The 24,315-nt window shown below is 38.1% G+C and overlaps 1 protein-coding gene across 3 annotated transcripts in view; it reads left to right on the top strand.

The window, feature by feature from the left end:
• The first annotated feature begins 11,739 nt into the window (after nt 1–11,739).
• Nucleotides 11,740–24,315, top strand: part of LOC130239871 (collagen alpha-1(XIX) chain) — a 278,893-nt gene continuing 266,317 nt past the window's right edge. For 2 of the 3 annotated variants that reach the window (XM_056471226.1, XM_056471224.1), the window contains exons 1-2: nt 11,740–11,926; nt 15,192–15,316. In XM_056471226.1, coding sequence (XP_056327201.1) covers nt 11,925–11,926; nt 15,192–15,316 — 127 coding nt within the window. In that variant the 5' untranslated portion in view covers nt 11,740–11,924. Of the gene's footprint in view, nt 11,927–12,151; nt 12,274–15,191; nt 15,317–24,315 lie in introns of those variants that run through there. The other variant, XM_056471225.1, reaches the window with a different exon arrangement.

Below are 24,315 nucleotides of genomic sequence, written 5' to 3'. Positions count from 1 at the left end.
TTCAGACCTGCAACACATTTCCAAAATAGTTGGGCCTGCCTGCAGTCCTGGGGGTGGCTGTGTCGCGGATGAAATTGAAGACTGGGGGGGGGGGGGTGAGGGAGGTGTCGCGGACGCCGCCCTCTCTATTCTGCCGCCCTAGGTGTCCACCTAGGTCGCCTCTATGGACGAGCCAGCCAGCCCTGCTCACAACACAAAAATAGAAATGTTCCCAACCACTAGGTCGCAGTTGTTCCACAAACAGGCAATTATGTACGCATCTTAGAAGTATTCATTCATTTCGTAATCAGTTTTACTGCCACCTAGCGGTTGGGAGCATTTCCGTTGTGTTGTGAGCTTTGTTTACTTTCTGAAATGTCATTGCGTTAGGCTCTTATGGCCCGTTTTCACTGAGTGGTACAGTACGGTACGGCATGGGTTGGCACGGATCACCTTTACCAGACTTGCGTTTCCACTGCTAAAAGGGTACCAATGGTCCTCTTTTGGTAGGCGTGGTGTACGACAGAAAGCTTCAGTCAACGTGATTCTCCCAAATGTCAAGGTAAAGCTGTATGGGTCGTTCACATACCATATGAGAAGCACTTCTCACAAAACAGATACACAAATACTTGTGTATAAATGTTCATTACTAACCTTTCTATGAACATTAAATATAAGTGCAGATCAATGATTGATGAGTGTGAAATAGCCTACTGTAGCATCTGCATCTGGACAGGGTAGATTTTGCTCTTCTTCTTGGCTTTGTGCCTGTTCATCAAGACAGCGTCAAGGTTTGTTTTGAGCTTGGGTCAACTATGGCTCATAAACCGATAGCGTTCAGTTGCTCTGCCTTTTGGTACCCTTTGTTGTGCTAGGTACCCTTTGCAAAGTTTGAATATATTAAAATATTATATATATATATATATATATATATATATATATATATATATATATATATATATATATATATATATATATATATATATATATATATATATATATATAAAAAAGTTTATATATTGTGCAAAAGAACTATTTCAGGTTGAATATTGTTCAAAAGAGCAAGCAGCGCAACATGATTGTGGTACATTTGAACATTGTTTTCCTTATTGAGTCCTTGCAAAATGGAGTTTAAATAAAGTGTCAGGTGCATAAAGAGAGAAGAGTGTTTTTACAGGTGGTTTGTCAAGCCCACTCACCTGTGTGAAGCACAATTTCGAATGTACAGTGCTTCCAAGAGACAAGGAGTGATTAAGAGAGTGTCTATAATGTGCAACCTGGTGTGCAACCTGGTGCAAGGCTCAAAGAGATGAGAGGGTGTTTTTTCTACAGGTTTTTTGTCAAGCCCACTCACCTGTATGGGACACACTCAGGAATGCATGGGGAGGGGACGGGGTGAGGTGAATGAGATTTCCTTCTCAAAATAGCATAAACAGTGGCCTCTCATGGATTCGCAAAAACAAAAACTGCAAAAAAAAGCACCTCCTAGGATGTATTTCGCGGTCTCCAGAAATGTATATCGAGGTACGTGTTCAGAATGAGCCTGGGTTAGCTTTCTTGGAGAGAGATGTGGTGTTTGTAGTCCAGGTAAAATCTTCTGTCACCGGCAGGAATTTAGTGCTGCCGACTCTCTCATCAGTCGAGCTGTTGATGGTCAGTGGGGGTTGGTCAACGAAGTTTCTGCTGAAACTAATAAAGAAAAACTCCACGATGGTGTTATCAAGACTTTCAAAGAAAGAAGAAAAAAATTTGTGAATGATAATGGCAGCCAGAAGAAACTGTCCCAACTGAGCCACCATATTATTATACATTCATTTTCTTTTCGGCTTAGTCCCTTTATTAATCTGGGGTCGCCACAGCAGAATGAACCGCCAACTTATCCAGCATATGTTTTACACAGAGGATGCCCTTCCAGCTGCAACCCATCTCTGGGAAACCCATACACACTCAATCGGACATTCACTATGGACAATTTAGCCTACCCAATTCACCTTTTCCACATGTCTTTAGACTGTGGGGGAAACCAGAGCACTCGGAGGAAACCCACGCAAACGCAGGGAGAACAGCAAACTCCACACAGAAACGCCAACTGACCCAGCCAAGGCTCGAACCAGTGACCTTCTTGCTGTGAGGCGACAGCACTACCTACTGCGCCACTGCGTTGCCTCAATAATACAAATATGAATATAAATAAATGTCCCTAGTTTTTTAAAAATCAAAATATTAAAAACTTTCAAGGATTTATGTTTATGATGACCATTCAACACATCATAACAGTCTTGTGAAAAGGGTCCATTATAACCCATTGGAATGAAAAAAAATGTGGAATACACAAAGAAAGCTAAAGATAATAATGATCAATTCTATTAGGGGCTAAAAATAGTGTATTTTAAGCAGTGCTGTTACAAGACTGAGGTTTATGTTCAATAGCCATCGAAATTGCCATGCAGGCTTTTTTGTAATATTAATTTTAGGTATTTAATCTTGAGAAAGAATATCTGAAGGGTTCATTTCTCTTTGGATATTTTAAAACGCAGGCTCAGCACTGATTTACACTGATATACTCTCATTTCTTTTATAAGTGCGCTACAGACTGGATCGTCTAGTTTTAAGGAGACTGATAGGCACCAGGAGATGTCCATTAGCCAATGATACTGCAAGATACTGAATCTAATACCCTGATTTTATTTAATCTCTGGGTTTTATCAATCTCGTTTGTCCTTTCTGCATGAATTGAACATGAAGAGCCGAACATGCAGAGCAGAGTACAAAAGATTTGAACAGCATAAACTTAAGAGGTTTAAGTAATTATTGCCATCTATATTTTAATCATTTTATGAGTCACATTTTAAAAGTGGACAAGTTATTATGTTATACAGAACAATACAGTAGAAATTGTATTTTTTTTTCTGATCACAGATCGCTGTTTATTTAATCAAAAACTCAATTAAACCAGTAATACTTTGAAGCATTCTAAAATGCTCATTTGTTGCACAAAAAACATTTCTGATAATGCTACTTCATAAGTTTATAGGAGTCATGATATATATTGAATACTACTTTAAAATGTACAGTATCTAGTATTACAAAGACTTATTTGAATGGATAAATAGATCATAATGAATTTAAAATGAATTTAAACAATCGTATAATTATAATAATTTTCAAAAGATGAACACAAAAATTATTACACATAAGCCATGTACGTAAATAAACTACTCAAAATTTGACTGAAATAAGAAAAATTGAGTTAAATTGTTTGCATGTTCTCCCTGCGTTCACGTGAGTTTCCTCCGGGTGCTCCGGTTTCCCCCACAGTCCAAAGACATGCGGTACAGGTGAATTGGGTAGGCTAAATTGTTCGTAGTGTATGTGTGTGAATGCGTGTGTATGGATGTTTCCCAGAGATGGGTTGCAGCTGAAAGGGCTTTCGCTGCGTAAAACATGTGCTGGATAAGTTGGTGGTTCATTCCGCTGTGGCGACCCTGGATTAATAAAGGGACTAAGCCAAAAAGAAAATGAATGAATGAATGAATGAATGAATGAATGAATGAATGAATGAATGAATGACTATGGCGGTGGCTCATTGGTTAGCACTGTCACCTCACAACAAGAAGGTCACATGTTCTCCCCGTGTTGGCATTGGTTTCTTCTACTCCGGTTTCCCTCACAGTCCAAAGACATGCGCTCTAGGTGAATTGAATAAAACTAAATTGACCGTAGTGTATGAGTGTGTGAATGAGTGTTGTATGGGTGTACTGGGAGCACTATAACAATAAACGATCATAAGCATCTAGATATATATTCAGCATATAAAACTGATTTCTGAAGTTTCATGTGACTCTAAAAGCTACAGTAATGAATGTGAAACTTCAATTTTGAATCACAGTAATGAAATACATTTTGAACTATATTCATTTAGAAACAGTTATTTTAAATTGAGATAATATTTGATTTTAATTGAAAATGAAAACAGTGTCATCATTTAATCACATTTGTCTTATTCCAAACCAGTTTGAGTTTTTTTGTTGTGTCAAACACAAAAGAAGAGAGACTGAACAATGTCGGAAGCTCCTACCATGGATGTCAGTGGTTACAAGGTTTCCAACATTCTTCAAAATATCAACCTTTGTGTTCAACAGAACAAAAAGAAAGAAAAAAAAAGACTCAACTGGTTTGGAAACGTCACGGGTAAGCAAATGATGGCAGAATTTTTTGGGGTGAGGAGACAAACTTTCAACAGAAGAGCCAGAAGAAACATCTTCTGTAATTTCCAGAATGTCTCAAATAACAAGAACATATTTTATAATATGACATTTTGACTTGCAAATCAAACAATTTAAATATAAATATTCTAAAACAAACCAAAGATTCTTTTCTACTGAATCAAATCATCTTTTTTTCCATCAAGCTTCCACTACTGTGTGAGCTTTTTACAGTAAAATATCTATTAAATTCAGCTTCAATGAATGGCTTTGGCTTTTCAAACACTGACAGGCTGCATTTAGACAGGCTGCATTTAGCCATTCTTCTTTTGTATAATCAGACTGGCATATAAATGGCCTTGCGAGCTACAGCAAAGTGAATGTAGTTTTTAGGACATCTTTGCTCTCAGTTGCTTGCAAATATCCATTTATTTATTTTTTCCACGGGCAAACTGGAGCAACATGAGAGGCAGGAATACAACTATTGTTCCAGAAGCACTTTAGGGAAACAAAGCTTGTGTACATAATATTCAAACCATATGGCCATAAGAAAGACTAGTTAAACCAATGCTCTTGGTGATGCATTGAGCTAACAGAGATTTCAATGGAGAGAAACATGCTAACAACTGAGGGGAATGTAAATAAATGTCCTGTACTAAAGGCAGGTGTGCTGGTAAAACAGGTGTTCAGTCTGATCTATCTATCTATCTATCTATCTATCTATCTATCTATCTATCTATCTATCTATCTATCTATCTATCTATCTATCTATCTATCTATCTATCTATCTATCTATCTATCTATCTATCTATCTATCTATCTATCTATCTATCTATCTATCCAGTCCATATATCCATCCATCCATTCATCCATCCATCCATTCATCCATCCATCCATTCATCCATCCATCCATTAATCCAATCCAATCCATCTATCCAATCCAATTCATCAGTCTATCCATCCATTCCAATCCAATATTTTCTGTATTTTAATTGTTGGTGTATGTGCAATCCAATCCAATCTAAACATCCATCCATCCATCCATCCATCCATCCATCCATCCATCCATCCATCCATCCATCCATCCAATCCATCCATCCATCCATCCATCCATCCATCCATCCATCCATCCATCCATCCATCCATCCATCCAATCATCCATGCAATCCATCTGTCAGTCCATCTATGCATCCATCCATGCATCTGTCCATCCATCCATCCATCCATTTATTTTACATATTTGTATAATATGAAAAATATGGAGAAGTCCTTTAGTGCCTCAGTTATTTTCTGTATTTTAATTGTTGGTGTATGTACTTGATGGATGTTTTTGATCTTTGTCTGTACTGTTTGTTTTCCATATATAACCACCAAATATCAACAATTGAACTATAATAGCAACAGGATGTCAGCATGACGTCAGATTGATGTTGTACCCAAACATTGTGGAAAGTTGAATTTTGGTTTAAAATGAAAGTCTAAAAACCAAATCTAACCAAACCAAAACCAAACCAAACGTCTAATGATTTTACAGTTGGATGTTGTGTGGACGTTACCTCTATGGCATCTATCAGACGTTGAATTTTGGTTGCCATAATTGATGAATAAATGTCAGTATTTGACGTCAATATGACGTTGGTTTAAGATGTTGACTCAACGTTGGATTTTGGTCACTTTCCAACACAACCTAAAATCAGCAAAATATTAACATCATTTCACATCATTATTGGACGTCAAAATAACATCGTCCTTAAACACTGGCAACCTAAAACTAACCTAATATTAATGTCTTATGATGTTGTGTGTCTGCTGGTACGTCAGTCTAAGAAATATTTTATGCTGTTTATTTTTTACTTTTTCAATATATTTACAGTAATTTTTTTCAAAAAAATTAAACAAGAATATCTTCATTTGTTTTTATTTTTTGCTATGTTGATTTTACTTTTAATTCACTATTTAAAATGGTACTTTTTGACTTTAACTCAAATGTATTTTGGGCCATTTAAAAAAAATTATATTATTTGGTTAAGTATCTTTAGTTTCATTTTAGTGTCTTTCTGAGTACTTTTCACACCCCTGACAACGTGTGTTATTTCATAAGCAAACAGAAATGGAACAGAAGCAGGCTTTCTTTAATTGTCTGCTAAAAAAGAGGATCTTAAAAGCTATGTACTAAGAGATTGTTTGAAAGTGAATGAATTACTGTAAGACACATCATCAGTCTAGAGATGAACATGATGTCTGCTGATAAAACTTGTGTATAAAGATTTAAAGGGGTTACTGGGGGATTATGATAAATCATACATGATTACGCTTTTGAATATTTAACTGATTCTGTGTGTCTTTGCATGCGTAAACAAGTGAGTGTTGTTTGTGACTTCTCAGCCCTCTATAGGCCCTCAAATAGGTGAACGCGGAGAAAAAAAGAACTGGGTGAAATTCCATTGTATTTATGGTTTGCTTATTGTGGCCTGAGATTACATCTTCTGCACTCAAAAATAAATGTGTGAAAAATAGGGCACAGTGTACTGTCTTGGAAGGAATTTTAAGATTTTTAGGTATAGTTTTAATATTTTTACAGGTATATGTACATTTACATTATTTATTTTATTTTATTTTAGTGATTTGACTATCAGTTGTAAATGATGTTCATTTATAAATAATGACTCAAATAATTTAAATTTGGAAACTGCTTTTAGCTGTTTTAGCTGCTTTATATGTTGTGTTAGCATCTTACATTTAATTTAAAAACATTAACAATATATATGTCTTTAATGTCATGTAATGCATCCGTGCTAAATACATGGGAAATGGATTTACAGAACTCAACATTTGAAGTGGATCAAAAAGATTTTTAAAATCGTCCCAATACAAGAATAGGTGTTGTTCAATAGCTTTAGGACAACTTTGATAAAAGTACTTGATCCAATTCAGATGTTGACTGCTGTAAATGTAGTATATGTTGGCTTTAAATAAATATGTTTTAGCAGAAGCTGTTTTCAACATAAATAATGATAAGAATAGTTACTGAGATCCAAATCAGATTTCTGAAGCATGATGTGATACTGAAAAATGTAGTAATTATGCTGAAAATTCAGCTTGAAATTACAGGAAATTGTAAATATACTAATATTGAAAACATTTCAAGGGTGATATGGTGGCTCAGTGGTTAGCACTGTTGCCTCACATAAAGAAGGTCACTGGTTCGCGTCCCGGCTGGGTCAGTTGGCATCTCTGTGTGGATTTTGCATGTTCTCCCTGTGTTTGTGTGGGTTTACTCCAGGTGCTCCAGTTTCTCCCACAGTTCAAAGACATGCGCTATAGGTGAAATGAATAAACCAAACTGGCCGTAGTCTATGTGCGCCCATATTATTATTATTATCATTATTATTATTACTTTTACAAGTAATAATATTATCTGAGTACAAGACACTGAATATGTATGTTTCACATTTTTACTGCAATTGCTCTTCACAATTCTAATTTATTCACAGCATTGTGCAAAAGAATAAACACACCCTTATTTACAACAAACATAAACTCCCTTTGGATAGGGCTGTGCACAACTGTAAACAATATTTCAGTACATTTTGGAACTGAACCTACAACATACACAGGGCTGTAAATCATCCATAAAATTGTTCAATTTAAAGGACATTTTCAGGAAAAAAGATTTAAAGATTTTTAATAAAATTTGCTTGACAGATTTTGACAACAAGTTCAACATTTTTGTATGTAAAGACTCAAGTAATGAAATGAGGACTATTAGTTTTATATGGAATGACTATTCTGCATTCACAAGTTTAGTTCATTTTGACTGACATGACAAAAGCAAATCATAATGTTATAAAACACCAGAGAATTGTATGAAAGCAATTGATGCATGTCCAAAAGCATTTAAAATTTTTTGAAGGAATGAGAAACTGCTACTGTGATGTGCACGAATGACTAATTGTTTTGAGAAATGCATTAACTGTTGTGCAAATGTAAATAGTGTTGTGAGAAATGCACCACAGCGACTGTGAAATCTGTAAAACAGAGCATGTTTGTAATAAAGACAGTAAAATCGACATGTAATTCTTAACCGCTGAAATCACCATAGCCCCATTGTGTCAGTAAATGTGTGTGTGTGTGTGTGTGTACTGCAAATGGCATTTGTGTGAGACTCATCATTTCGGAAAGGCTTGAATAAACTCCAACACAAATACATGGGATAAACTTACTTGCTATTTTTGACTAATGAGCAGTATTTCAGCTTCATCTGTGTCTGTCTCTATCATTGACTGCTGTTTATCTCACGTAATGCATGATGGGATGCAGACACACACGTGGGAACTATGGGTGGGGAGAAGAAGCTCATTTGCATTTAAAGTCATAGGCTTCAAAAACAGCTACAATGTATTCAGACACCAAAATGGGCAGATTCGGGAGGCTATAATAAATAATCTGATGGGTATTTTGAGCTGAAACTTTACAGAAACATTTTGAGACACCAAGGGCTTATCTTGCATTTTGTAAAAGAACACTTGTTCTCTGCTCCAACAACTTTAATATTAAAAATCCAACTCTGCAGTTTAACAAAGTGACTATTATTGAAATATTTCATATATTTTAAAACAATATGTTATCTGGGATGCTCTTGTAACGTACACAATACAACCAAGTATTAAGCTGAAGGTACCTTTTTACACCAGTTATTTTCTGTGTGGATTTGTTACAGCACAGGTTTGATTGCTGTTTAATCAGTGCATCCCGTCCCATTTGCAGGCTGAAGGTGCTTGTTTCTCATTCTTCAGCAGAACACAGAGGACATTATGATGTTATCGCGAGTCTGAATCGAATCACAGCTGAGAGCCTTCATTGATTCCCTGTCTGAGAAACAGCTGTTCTGAGAGCAGCTGGTTTGGGGCTGCATGGTGATGTGGAGACAAACGCAATCCTAAAAATGCGTCTGATTATTCATCTGTGTTGAGGGCCTTGTGTAAACACAGAAGTGCTGGTCAGAAGGGTCAGATGGTCAGGTGAGACGTCACAGTGTGCTGCAAATCTCACTTCAAATGAATAGCGCTTTCAAAAGTACAAGGTAAAAACTGACTGGATCAATATGTCAGGCCAGCATATGATTTTATGCTATTTAAACCAATTAAAAGAGGTTTAAACAAGATTCAGTCTGATTTTTTATTTTTTTTAAGTCTAATGTAATTTAAGTTTAATGTAATATGAATTAATATTACTTGTGAAGTTCATTTGATTCAACTTAAAAATTGAAATGGTTGTTCACCCAGAAATGAAAAATCTGTCATTTATTCATCCTCCACTAGTTCCAAACCTGCTGTAACTTTTTTCTTCTGTTAAACAAAAAGAAAGATATTCTGAATAATGTTAAAAACCAACCAACCAAACAAACAAACAAACAAACAAACAAACAAACAAACAAACTTCTATAGTATTATAGCATAGTATAGTATTTTATAGTACTTTTCTACCATGAATGTCAATTGCTGCTTTTTCTGACGTTCTTCAGGACATCTTGTTTTGTGTTTAGCAGAAGAAAGATATTAAAATATTATTAGAAATACTTCAGTATGAGTAAATGCTGAGGAAGTGCTATTTTATGGATGAACTATCCCTTTAAGCAAGTAGATTTATATGAAAGCATATGAAAGGTTGCAGAAATATATAGACTGTGCTGGCAATCACTTTAAGTGAATGGTACATTCCAAAGTAGGTTCATGTGAAAGAATCCTGTAGAATTATGTTGTTGAAATATATGCAGACAGTGTTGGAATTAATTTCTTAAAACAAATCCTTCAAGACTTCCAACTGAACAAGTTACTTTCCAAAATTAGTGATCTAAGATGAACAACAGAGGAAAATATTTTTTCTTACAAAAGCTGAAAATATCTGTCAAAATTCAATTTCATTTAAAAATTTAATTTGTTTTAATATTAATTATGTAAAAGAATGTGCTACATCGATAATCTAATCTAATCTAATCTAATCTAATCTAATATAATATAATATAATATAATATAATATAATATAATATAATATAATATAATATAATATAATATAATATAATATAATATAATATAATATAATAGAGCATGGCGACATAAATTGGCATGTGTGTGCATGTGCGAGTGTATGGGTGTTTCCAAGTACTGGGTTGTAGCTGGAAGGGCATCCGCTGTGTAGAACATGTGCTGGATAAGTTGGTAGTTCATTCCTCTGTTTCGATTCTTGATGAATAAAGGGACTAAATCGAAGGACAATGAATGAATGAACAATAATGAATCTGCTGCGTAAAACATATATTGGAATAGTTGGCAGTTCATTCCGCTGTGGCGACCTCTGAAATAGAGACTAAGCCAAAGAAAAATGAATATAATATAATATAATATAATATAATATAATATAATATAATATAATATAATATAATTACTTATTTCCCAGAGATGGGTTGCAGCTGAAAGGGCATCCGCTGCGTAAAAATAAAGTGCTGGATAAGTTGGCAGTTCATTCCGCTGTGGTGACCCCCAATTAATAAAGGGACTAGGCCGAAAAGAAAATGAATGAATGAATGAATAAAAATATTACTTATAGTGTCTTTACAGAAGAAAGTACTATGGGTTACTTTCAGGGGTAGGTTTATGCATAGTTAATAGACAGTTTATGTAATGACTGTTTTAAGTTAATAATATGCATATAATATGTGATAATATTTTACATATGTGAAAAAGATTATCACATAAAATATACATATTTAAAATGAACTTTTTATTTGAAGTTTATCTCAATATGATTACTTCTAATTAGTAACAAACCAATAAATAAATAAACAAACAAACAAACAAACAAACAAACAAATAAATAAATAAATAAATAAATAAATAAATAAATAAATAAATAAATAAATAAATAAATGAGCAGATCATTTTCCGTTTTCATTGTATAGACTTAAATATATGTGTAACTGATTACAAATTGCACACTTTCCACAATTTTGCCTTACATTTTTGGCGTCAAATTTGACAAGGTTATTTGTGTTGTTGTATGTAGGCTTATATAACCATTTAAATGTTAAAAAAACGTAACATTTTATAAGTAGGGTACATAAAATGTTTCTTAAACTTTAAAGTTTCCAAGTTACAACGTTATTAAAGAAACAACAAAGCATTTGAAAATAAAAGGCAATTTGTTCAAATATGTATACATGTTTTCCCCAATGTCTCCAACTCGTGAAACAACATAACAACAAGAACAATTATAAGTATAAGAAAAGTTAGTATTCATTATATTCTATTGGATACAATTGATTTAAATACGAAACAACAAAATACAGAATAAAATAAACACTTTCTTAATTTTTACATAAAGTTCACCTCAAAATGTTCCTCTCTATTATTGAACCTAAACAAGACAAAAGCTAGCAAAAGTTGTTTTTCTGTGTACGTGTGTGTCAGTGTGTGTGTGTGTGTGTGTGTGTGTGTGTGTGTTGTGCTGTTCTCCAGCGGGAGCCTCGAGTGTCCTGTCCGTCCTGATGTGCTGCTCTAATGAGCGGTGGGAGGGTCAGGCGGTGCGACAAATAAGGACACGGTTCCTGCACGAGCCTTCATTCTCACTTTTATTTGCAAGTGCGCTTTGGACCCACAGCTGCCTAAAATGCGCTAATTAGCCAAACAGGATTTTGCTTGTGCTCTGTGTGTTTACGCTGGAATAATAAACTTTCTCCGCAAAATGTAAGTAGCCGGCGTTCATCCGTCTTTGGTTGCTGTGACTTTGTAGGTGTTGCGTGTGAGTGTGTGTGTGTGTTTTGCAGAGTGTCATTTTGAAATGATCATGTTTGATGTCATCTGAGTTTTACACGCCATGTGAGTGTGTGTTCTGTTCGCGTTAGTGTACTTGAAGAGAGAGAGAGGGGGGAGAGAGAGAGAGAGAGCAAGAGAGAGAGAGAGAGACTGAATGTTCAGCATTGCTAATTTATCATCATTCGGTTCCTCAGAGAAACTGCAGTAAACTGTCGCTTTTGACCATTCACTTGGCACATTTAGTGAATACAAGCAGATGTGGACGTTTTGTTTTACTGGTCAGTTTGGCTGAAGTTTTAAGAAACTATTTTGATCGTATTTTGTTATTAAAGTGCATTGAAGTGCATGTAGCAATTCTAGATGGATTAACATGCTAATGTCAAAGACAGGCTTTAGCTTCACATTGATAAACTGTTTGTTTTTCTGATTTAGATTAACCTACTATGTTTTTAAGTAGCTAAGTAATACAACAAGAAGGTTAACTTTTTTCATGATTAAGATTTTGGGAATTAACTAAATATCATAAAGTGATATTACACTTATCAAGTGTTTTTATGTCGTTATTTTGCTGTACTTTTAGCTAACATTTGTGTATTGTACTTCCAAATTGGTATTACCCCTTTAGAAAGTGTTTTATGTCGTTATTTTGCAGTACTTTTAGCTAATATTTGTGTATTGTACGTTTTAAAAAAATGTCATTATTCTTGGCATGTGTTTTTACGTCATTATTTTGCTGTACTTTTAGCTAATATTTGTGTATTGTATTTTTTAGTGCACTAAAATGAATACAAGTACATCTTAAACATGTTAAATACACTGAAATGTTGATAGTATGTTGAATCAAATACACTTAATCTGTGAAAGTACTTAGTACAATTCATATGCATTCAATTTAGATAGTCTTTCTGACAATATTAATCTATATATGGATAAAATCTAGTATTTGTGGTATTCAATCAAATTAAGTGTACTCTTTGAAAGTGACAATACTTAATACTGTACATACAAGTAAAATGTAAGCACATATAATTGAATATCCTTCTTTTATATATAAAGTCTCATAATTGTGACCTCTAGTTTGAAAACAAGCTAACATTTATGTTATTAAATAAAAAGCACTTAATCGTTTAATTTAGAAATTCTCAAAACTTTTCGTTAAACAATACAAGTACAACTGAAGCACAGACAATAAATCTACTTTTTATATGATGTTAATCTAACGTTGTTGATCTATTGTGGAAAGAAAACAACATGGTATAACTGTAAATCAAATACACTTAATCTTTGATTGAGATACAATACTCAATGCTGTTATTAAAAATACAAGTATAACTGAAGCACATCAAATATATTGTCCTACTTTAATTTATCTGAAAATTTGGATCTTCATGATCTTTAAGTAAGATATTGTTCATGTGCATGAAACATACAAAAAGAACAAATAGAATTGCATGGATCATTTATCATCACTATAAGTTTTAATCCAATTAGGTTTGCACAATATATTGTTTGAACATCGATATCGCAATGTATGAATCCGCAGTGGTCACATTGCTGGATTAGATAATTTATTAAAGATATTAATAAATATTATTATTTTTAAATGAGTTCTACAAAGATGACCATGTTATTTTATGTTGATTGTTCAATTTCTGTACCTGAATACTGCTCTCCAGGAAAGCATAAAGCGCTATTCATTTCATTTTTATCTTTGCTCTTTTGTATTTAACCCTTTAACTGCCTACTCAACCAAATGGTTGAGCATATTTTGACTTTTAAATGATGACTGTTCAAGTAATTTAAAGCATGACTGTTTTAAAAAATGGTTTACATACACAGCATTGTTGGTTTACAAAACAAAATCAAACAAACATAATCCTGTTGCACTACTACACTTGACATTGGTTTTAATGTAAAAAATGAGAATCTGAAATATTTTATGGCATGCTTAAAATAAAGATGATATAGTGTTCAAAAATGTTTCATTTTGATTATGTTTTTGAATAAATTGGTCTTACGCTTCATATTTTCAGATTTTTCATAGTATATGTATTAATTCCGGTACTTTTATCATACACCGACATATCAACCATTTTGTAAAGGTTGATATTGTAGAAATTATGGGATGTTGAAGAAAATGTTAACTAGCGCACATAAGAAATGCAATCCAAAATTTTTTTTTTCTTGGTGGGACATTTAAAGGGTTAATTATAATTTATGAAAATGCATTGCATAGATTGGGATGATCAAGTCTTTTTCTATCTAAATCTTTCCAAAAAGAGCTATTAAAATCATCTTGTGAAATGATATTCATAAAACAATATATATGGAAAAACAAAATATTGCAATGTCAGATTTTTCCAGTATCGTCCAGCCCTAAATCCAATGTTGCACAAAAGTGTCATTTTTGTTTGATATGAGATTTTTAACTGAATTTGCTTAATTTTTAAAGATTTCAATTTGGTTAAGAAGTGCAATGAATTCATTTCTGCAGATTGGAACTTTTAAATCGATTCATAAATCATTTGAATAGTTTTTTTTTTCAGTCGCAGCTTCACATCATGGCTACTGTATATTACAATATGTACAAAGTTAGGATTTAAGCTTTAATTGGAAATCAATAAAAAATATTGTTAATGGTTTATTTGATCATTTTAAACCATCACTTTAAATTGCGCATTTCAAATGATTTACTTTGTTTATATGCAGAGATGCACCACTGATTATAGCCGGCAAAACTGTGTGTGTTTCAAAAAAGTCGTGGCCCAAGTGTTTAATAATTTAACGCAATTTGTTTGCCCTGTTACTTAAGAGCTCAATAACAACAGTCAGCGGTGGGTAACGGATCGTATTAGTTTACAGGAATCTGGCACAGGGTCCCCAGAAGCACCTCATGCTGGAAACTTACTCTGGCCTGCAGTTTATTCTGAGGAGTGAAATGTCACACTTGACATTTTGCGTTAAGACGTTTCACCACATAATTGAAGCTCTAGATGAATTTAACGCAACCCAGTTAGTCTTAGTTTGATATTGATTCTCTTACTATAATGCTGATTTACTGTAAATCAATAAAGCATAATGAAAAGTAGCCGAATTGCAAAGGCATGCCAAAAAAATACCGTCATACAGACAGTAACAAGTGGTGTTGCGTTACCCATCAAAGAGTTGTAAAAGTGACGTTGTTTTCTATTTCTAGGTTTTCAAGGGGCCCTTTCTCATGTGCCAAAGACGACATGATTCACTATCTCAGATGGACTGTTTTCCTGTGGATCGTAAATTCCATTCCTTTTGCTTCAGGAATGGCAGTGAATGAGAGAATAGGTATGTATGCTGTCACCAAGAGCCCTGCGCGGAGATGTTTGCTTGTTCTTGTCCGTTTACAAAAAAGGTTTGATTAGAAGTGATTACATCTGTTTGGTTTTTCAAGCCGGGTTCGTCTCCGCACGAGAGGTCAACGTTGTCTGCACCACGGAGTGCCGCTGTCATCAAGTTTAATTAGCGCACTGTTTTAGCTCTCTTGTTTGGAATCCTTGCATGCAAATGAATTGTTTGTGATGAAAGACGCCAAGCCCTCCTTTAAGACGCGGAGACTCTTGCATGGCTGTTTGAAATTCTTTGTTTTGTGAGGACATGGCGCCAAGCCCTTGACCCGGGTGGCATTATAGTCAGATGGCACCAGGACGCATCCACTGTGGTGTTATGTGTTCTGTAGAATTGCTTTATTGCCCCCATTTAGATTCAGTTGATAAGATTAAGGAATATTATTGGACTATGAAATTCAGAATTGTGAGAGGAGTTAAGCTCAATTATGAGGAAATAAAAAGGCCAGAATTGGCAGGTGTAAGTTCAAGTCGAGTTTTTATGGGAAATAATTTGGATTTTTGAGATCTATAATTTAAGTATCGCATAATGTAAACTTTATTTTTATTTATGATATTTGAAAATTTTTTTTTACAGAACAAATTCTTCCCCAATAATTCAACCCCTTACAGATGAGGGAATAAAAAATAATGAAATAAAAACAAAATAAGAAAAAATAATTAATTTGGGGATACAGGGCAGACATTTGTTCATTGTGCTACATTGCATTTGCCTCAAATTACATTGTTGACAAGTTAATTAACCTCTAAATGTACATATCTAAATATCATGTAATTCCTTTCCACCTCTTCAGAATGTAGACCACCTCTTCATTTGTAGACACGTAGTAATTTTTTCCATTACATAGACCTGTTTAAGTGCATCACGGTGGCGCAGTGGGTAGCACGATCGGCTCACAGCAAGAAGGTCACTGCTTCGAGCTGCTTCGGTCAGTTGGCATTTCTGTGTGGAGTTTGCATGTTCTCCCCGTGTTCCTGTGGGTCTCCACTGAGTGCTCCAGTTTCCCCCACAGCGCTATAGGTGAATTGGGTAAGCTAAATTGTTCGTAGTGTGTGTGTGTAAATGAGCGTATGGATGTTTTCTAGTGATAGGTTGCAGCTGGAAGGGCATCCGCTGCATAAAACATATGCTGGATAAGTTGGCTGTTCATTCTGCTGTGGTGACCCCTGATTAAAAAAGGGACTAAACCGAAAAGAAAATGAATAAATGAGACCTGTTCAAGTCTCTGAATCCACTGAACCACCTTTGGAAGACCTTCCATCCAATGTACTGTTATCACTTTTTTGCAACCAGTAATAATATTCTTAGTACAAATCTTGTTTCTTCATTATATTGTAAACAGAATTTTGCAGGGGGAAAACTAATGGGAAAACCAGTAACACTTTACAATAAGGTTCAATTAGTTAATCTTAGTTAATGCATTTACTAACATGAACTAAGAGTGATCAATATTTAACCATACTCAATATTTACTTATTCAATATTTAAAATAGAAAGTTGCGATTTAATAACGTTAATGTCCTATGAGTTAACATGAACAAACCATTAATGACTTTATTATTCATTATCTAACAATAATCATTATCTAACAATAACAAAGATGAATAAATACTGTAATAAATGCTTTGTTCATTGCTTGTTTGTGTTAGTAAATGCATTAGCATTAACCAACGTTATAGTAAAGTGTTAGCAGGAAAACTTTTCCATATTTGACTACATTATTGTCATGTACAAGTTGTTAGCTTTGAATTTCAAGTCAAGAAAGTCAGATTCGTGAAACACACTCAATTCTGAGGAGAAAATACTGTAGGTCAGAATTGAAAGATTGATTCAGTAATGTGAGGTGTATGCTCAGAATCACAAACTCAAAATTCTAAGCTTGTCTCTGGTAATTCTGACCTTTCACCCCCTCAGGAATATGAAAAGTTAGATTTGTAAGATAAGATTTGTAAAACGTTTGATTTATTGTATTAAATTGTATTACATTATTATCCAGATGGAAATGGCTTTTCATAATTGTGTAACAAAATGGATTTTAAGCACCACTGTCATCACATTCAAGTAGAGCTCTGTTTTAGCTGTTTTCCTGTTTGGAAGTCAGAATTGTGTAATGTCATCTTAGAATTCTTTTACAAAGCACAAGAGAAACTTTTTAGGTTTTGACTGCATCATTGTCATGAATAATGCGGGTAAATATAAGTCCAAATTGTGAAACACACCCACTTCCATGGAGAAAAACTCTTAAAAAAAAGAAAAACTTTAAGATTGTCTCTGGCAATTCTAACATTCTTACTCTCAAGTTTGTCAAAAGAAAGATCAGATTTGTGAGATATAAACTCAAAATCGCAAGATATGTTGCAGGGACCTTTATTAATGGTTGCACAATTCTGGGAATTTCCATGGAAATTAACAGTAATATATTGCAGTTAACAGGAATTAAATGGAACAAACTGGGAATTTACAAACATGATTAGCCTATGAAAGTGTTTGCATTTTTCTAAGCTTATTCTTCAGAATAAGACCACATACACTCACGTATGGACACATTTCACCTTTGAAAGACTTAAAGTTCCACTTCCAATTAAATCAAAGTGAAAAAAGAAATGTTAGCATGCACGTCAGCTGATGGCCAAACAAAATGCTGATACTTATGTTTGTATATGACACAGTTTATACAAAAAATTGTGAATAATTATATTTATTATTGCAATTTTCCCCAGATTTCCAAAAAATTCTGGTAATATCCCATCAATTTCGAAGTACTCGTGAAATCTTTTTAGATAGTTTCCAAAAATGTATCGTAAACTTTCCGCCCCTTTGCAACCTTACCTTTATTATGTAATTACCATTTATTTATTGTATTTAATTGCATTGCTATTGTACCCAGATTGAAATGGGTTTCCAAAATTGTGTAACAAAATGGATTTTAAATGAAAATATTGACCAAGGAGCACCACTGTCATCATATGATTCTTCTTTCTTTGTAATGCTTGTATGCAAATGAATTGTTTGTGGGGAGAGACATCACAACCTCCTTTAAGAATTAGAGACTCTTGCATGGCTGTTTGAAATTCCTTCATGCGAGGACATGGCGTCAAGCCCTTGACCCGGGTGGCATTAGTCAGAAGGCACCAGGACACATCCGCTGTGGTGTTATGTGTCCCATTTATTGGCCCCATTCAGATTAACTTGAAGCGATTAAGGAATAATATTGCACAGTGTAAATGCCCACGAATGAGCGCGCCCTGAACAAGAGGACAGGCAAGCAATATTTTTGCCAGCTGAGTGAATTGCTATCTCCCGTGATCCACTATGCGGGCGTGACATCCAGGAAGAGATTTGGAGAGGATTTACAGCATGTGTCCCTTCTCCTTAAGAGTCGGCAGTTTGCCAGCAGATGTGCTGATTTTTGGAGTTTTCCGTTAATGTCAGTGTGCGGCTGTGGATGTAGATAGGTTTGTGTGTTTTGGCATTTGCGTCCTGTGAGCTTTCTTTTTATGTGATATAATTGTTGTTGATTAAGCAGAATTTGTCCTCTTGCCGTAGGCTGCAAATGCATAAGATGTGGAGACCATTACTAGTTGTCTCACAGTGATCTTTGTAACTAGTAGAGTTTTTATGGGTCTGATTTTATGTGTATTTTTTTTTATTCATGTCTCACAATTCTGAGAAAAAAAAAATCTACCTATCTATTTGAAATATGCTGTACCTGTCATGGATTGGTCAGGCTCTCACGACCCCCACTCACGAAGATCACCATCACCTGACTTCTAATGAGCACACAGCTGCATCACATTCACGAGCACCAGATAAAAGCACAGCACTCCAGTCGCTCATTGTCCGGGCTCGTCTCGACGAAAGCGGACAACTGAGCGACCACTCAGCGTAGTCATCCTCAGCTAAAACAAACGATTTACTTACCTGTTCTCTTTGTATTCCTCCTAGTCTTCCTGGTCCTCCCGAATCGTCCTGTCTTCCAGTCCTTCCAAGTCTGTGTCATCCTCTGTCAGCTGTATCTGGTGTGTGCTGTCCATCCTCGTGTATTCCTGTTACCCAGCCACGGAGGAAAAGACCCCAACATCATTCCTGATCCTCCTGGCTATCCTTCATGTGCTCCTTGTTGTCATTTAATAAACACCCTAACGTTTCCTTACCTCTGTCTCCTGTCCGCTTCATAACAGAAGCCCGGACCTATAACGACGACAACATGAGCACCCCCGATCACCTTCAAGAGCTGGTGGACCAGTTGAAGCGGATTCTACAGCCACCAGCTCCACTTTCCAACGCACCACCAGCACCGAGCACTTCCGCCTCCACAGTTTCTTCTTCGGCCCTTCCTTCCAGTCCCATGGCCCGACCAGCGCCCTACTCAGGCGGAGCGGGGGAGTGCAATGGTTTTCTGTTACAATGTTCCCTCATATTCGAAATGCAACCTTCTCTATATCCCACAGATAAGTCGAAGATCGCCTACATCGTATCTCTACTCTCTGGACCTGCACTTAAATGGGCTGAGACGATCTGGAACCAAGCCGGGCCGGTCATGAATTCCATCACTACCTTCACGGAGTATTTCAAAGAGGTGTTTGGACGTTCTGATGGGGAAGTAGCCGCTGGAGAGCAGCTGTATCATCTAAAGCAAGGTACTCTATCTACACAGGAATATGCTCTCCGGTTTCGCACTCTAGCAGCTGCAAGTGGATGGAATGAGAGATCGTTGTTGACCACGTACCGGCTCGGCTTGGAACCCACTCTCCGAATCCAACTGGCCACATTAGATGATACAATGGGTCTGGAGAGATTCATCCAACATTCTCTCCGATGTTCCGATCGTCTCCGTTCCTATCAACAGGACACCATCACCCCCTCGTCTGCACTCCTCCAATCGCCTGAGTCAACAGCCTCTCCAGAACCAGAACCCATGATAATAGAGTCTGGAAGACTGACATCAGCGGAACGACAGAGGAGGCTGACCCGGGGTCTGTGCCTATACTGCGGTGTCAGTGGACACACCCGTATGGAGTGTCCCCTTCGTCCCATTCGGACTTCAGTGAGTGTATTCAGTACGAATATTGAACAATGTAAACCACTTACTACCACCGTACAAATAACTACTGCCTCTATTTCTCTCCTTGTCACAGCCCTCATCGACTCCGGGTCAGCAGGGAACTTCATCTCCCAATCCCTCTGTCGTCAACTCCACCTCCGTACTGAGGCGTCCTCGCATATATACCAGATACAACCGATAACCCAGTGCACTCGATCTTCGACCCGTATCCATCGACAATGCGAAGACATCCTTCTTCAAGTGGGGTTGTTACATCAAGAGAGGATTCAATTTCTGGTTCTGGAGGGTGCAAATATGGACATCATTCTAGGGCGCCCGTGGCTGGTGAAGCACGATCCCATCATCTCTTGGGGCACAGGAGAGATAAAGAAATGGGGATCTGGATGTACACCTGCCTGTTTTCCAAATCTCCCTCTTCAAGGTCGGAACCCCATTTCTTTGTTTGCAACATCGGTCGAGAGCCCTCCTGAGAAGCAGTCTATCCACATTCCTAAGGAGTACAGCTCCTTTCATGATGTCTTCTGCCCCAAGAGAGCTTCCCAGCTACCGCCGCATCGGCCATGGGACTGCGCGATCGACCTAGTTCCAGATGCCCAGTTGCCAAGAGGTAGGATCTACCCGCTCTCGCTTCCAGAGAATCAGGCAATGGAAGATTACATAAGGGAAGCTCTGAGTCAGGGGTACATACGTCACTCAAAATCACCAGCCGCCTCAAGCTTCTTCTTTGTGGCCAAGAAGGACGGAGGGCTGCGTCCATGCATCGACTACAGGGTCCTAAATAACGGTACAGTAAAATACCGATATCCCCTTCCTCTGGTACCAGCCGCTTTGGAACAGCTCCGAGAAGCTAAAGTCTTCACTAAATTGGACCTCCGCAGCGCGTATAATCTGATAAGAATACGTGAGGGGGACCAATGGAAGACAGCATTCGTGACCCCTACTGGCCACTATGAATATGAGGTCATGCCTTACGGTCTGGTCAACGCCCCCTCCGTATTCCAAAACTTCATTCATGAAGTCCTCCGGGAGTTTCTTCACCACTGTGTAATAGTGTACATAGATGACATCCTCATTTACTCCCGGAGTGAGGCCGAACATCGCCAACACGTTGCGGAGGTCCTACACACATTGAGAGAACATCACCTCTACCTCAAAGCGGAGAAATGCTCATTCCACCAGAAGTCGATTCATTTCTTGGGATACATCATTGACCAAACCGGTATACGTATGGATGGGAAGAAAATTGAGGCTGTTCTATCCTGGTCAGAACCCACTTCCATTAAGGAGCTCCAGAGGTTTCTTGGGTTTGCTAACTTTTATAGACGGTTTATCAAGGACTACAGCAGGATTACATCACCTCTCACTAATCTCCTCAAGGGTAAACCCAAAGGACTGGAGTGGACCAAAGAAGCAGCCGCAGCCTTCCGCCTTCTTAAGAAGGAGTTCACAAGGGCCCCACTCCTGACTCATCCTGACCCAAATCTTCCTTTCGTGGTGGAAGTGGACGCATCCACCACCGGCGTCGGGGCAGTATTATCTCAACATCATGATACACCGCCCCGACTGCATCCCTGTGCCTATTTCTCTCGGAAGTTGAGCCCGGCGGAGCAGAATTACAGCATAGGAGACAGGGAGCTTCTAGCAATCAAGCTAGCCTTGGAGGAGTGGCGTCACTGGTTGGAGGGAGCCAAACATCCGTTCCAGGTGATCACAGATCACAAAAACCTCCAATACATCAAAGAGGCCAAGAGACTATGTCCACGTCAAGCCAGATGGTCACTTTTCTTCTCACGTTTTGATTTCTCCATTTCCTATCGTCCAGGACCCAAGAATCTAAGAGCAGACGCTCTCTCTCGTTTACACGAGCATCACGATCATGAAGAACTCCCAACGAAGATTCTTCCCGAACACATCTCCATTTGTCCGATCACCTGGAACGCTCCTCCAGTCGTTGCCACTCCGGAAGCCCCTGCTCCGCCGGGATGCCCTCCTCATCGGCAGTTCATACCACCTGAACACCGGGTAGATCTGATCCACTCCTTACATACCTCGCTAGGCACTGGACATCCAGGGATCAACAATACGCTCTCGCTAGTATCCCAACGATTCTGGTGGCCAAACATGGCAAGGGATGTGAGGCAATATGTTCAGGGCTGTAAGGACTGTGCCCAATCCAAGAGCCCACGTCATCTACCCGCTGGAAAGCTCCATCCCTTGCCGATTCCGAACCGTCCCTGGTCACACCTAGGAGTGGACTTTATCACTGACCTCCCTTCGTCAGAAGGTAATACCTGTATTCTAGTCATAGTAGATAGATTCTCAAAGTTTGTCAAACTAATCCCTCTGAAAGGTCTTCCCACAGCCTTTGAAACTGCCGACAATATCTTTAATCAAGTCTTCAGGTCATTTGGTATTCCAGAAGATATTGTGTCGGACAGAGGTCCACAGTTCATCTCACGTCTATGGAAAGCCTTCTTCAAGCTCCTAGGTGTGGCCGTCAGCCTCTCTTCTGGATATCATCCCCAAACCAACGGGCAGACAGAGAGGAAGATTCAGGAGGTGGGACGGTTCCTGAGGACCTTCTGCAGTGGTCACCAGAACTCCTGGAGCCAGTATTTGGGCTGGGCAGAATATGCCCAAAATTCACTGCGGCAACCCTCCACCGGACTCACGCCATTCCAGTGCGTCCTGGGCTTCCAACCACCGCTCTTTCCCTGGGATGGCGAACCATCTGATGTCCCCGCAGTGGATCACTGGTTCCGGGAGAGCGAGAGAGTCTGGGACGAGGCTCATCAACATCTGCAGAGGGCAGTCCGTCGAAGCAAGGTAACCGCCGATAGGAGAAGGTCTGAAGAACCCAGATACACACCCGGACAAAAGGTGTGGCTATCCACCCGGGACATACGCATGCGACTGCCCTCTCGCAAGTTAAGTCCCCGATTTGTTGGTCCCTTCACCATCGTGGAACAGGTTAACCCCGTCACCTACAAACTACAATTACCCTCTCACTACCGTATTCACCCTACATTCCACGTATCACTCCTGAAACCCTATCACGATCCTGTTCTTCCCTCCACAGAGCCTGACCACGCAGAGGAACCCCCTCCTCCACTGCTCCTAGAAGAAGGAGCCGTCTACGCAGTGAAGGAGATCTTGCGTTCCCGACGTCGTGGTGGCCAGTTGGAGTACCTGGTGGACTGGGAAGGGTACGGCCCCGAAGAAAGGACATGGGTTCCCAGAGCTGATATTCTCGATCCTAGTCTCATGGTGGAGTTTCATGAGAGCCACCCTGAGTTCCCAGCGCCTAGAGGCAGAGGGAGACCACCACGGCGTCGGAGGTGTCGGCCCTCAGGAGCGGGCCCTGGGGAGGGGGGTACTGTCATGGATTGGTCAGGCTCTCACGACCCCCACTCACGAAGATCACCATCACCTGACTTCTAATGAGCACACAGCTGCATCACATTCACGAGCACCAGATAAAAGCACAGCACTCCAGTCGCTCATTGTCCGGGCTCGTCTCGACGAAAGCGGACAACTGAGCGACCACTCAGCGTAGTCATCCTCAGCTAAAACAAACGATTTACTTACCTGTTCTCTTTGTATTCCTCCTAGTCTTCCTGGTCCTCCCGAATCGTCCTGTCTTCCAGTCCTTCCAAGTCTGTGTCATCCTCTGTCAGCTGTATCTGGTGTGTGCTGTCCATCCTCGTGTATTCCTGTTACCCAGCCACGGAGGAAAAGACCCCAACATCATTCCTGATCCTCCTGGCTATCCTTCATGTGCTCCTTGTTGTCATTTAATAAACACCCTAACGTTTCCTTACCTCTGTCTCCTGTCCGCTTCATAACAGTACCTTACGCAGGCAACTTTTGTTGA

This window comes from Danio aesculapii, chromosome 13 (assembly GCF_903798145.1).
Source record: "Danio aesculapii chromosome 13, fDanAes4.1, whole genome shotgun sequence".
In the NCBI taxonomy this organism is placed as follows: domain Eukaryota; kingdom Metazoa; phylum Chordata; class Actinopteri; order Cypriniformes; family Danionidae; genus Danio; species Danio aesculapii.
Note: the sequence above shows the minus strand (reverse complement) of the source record. Positions and strands in the feature narration are given on the sequence as shown.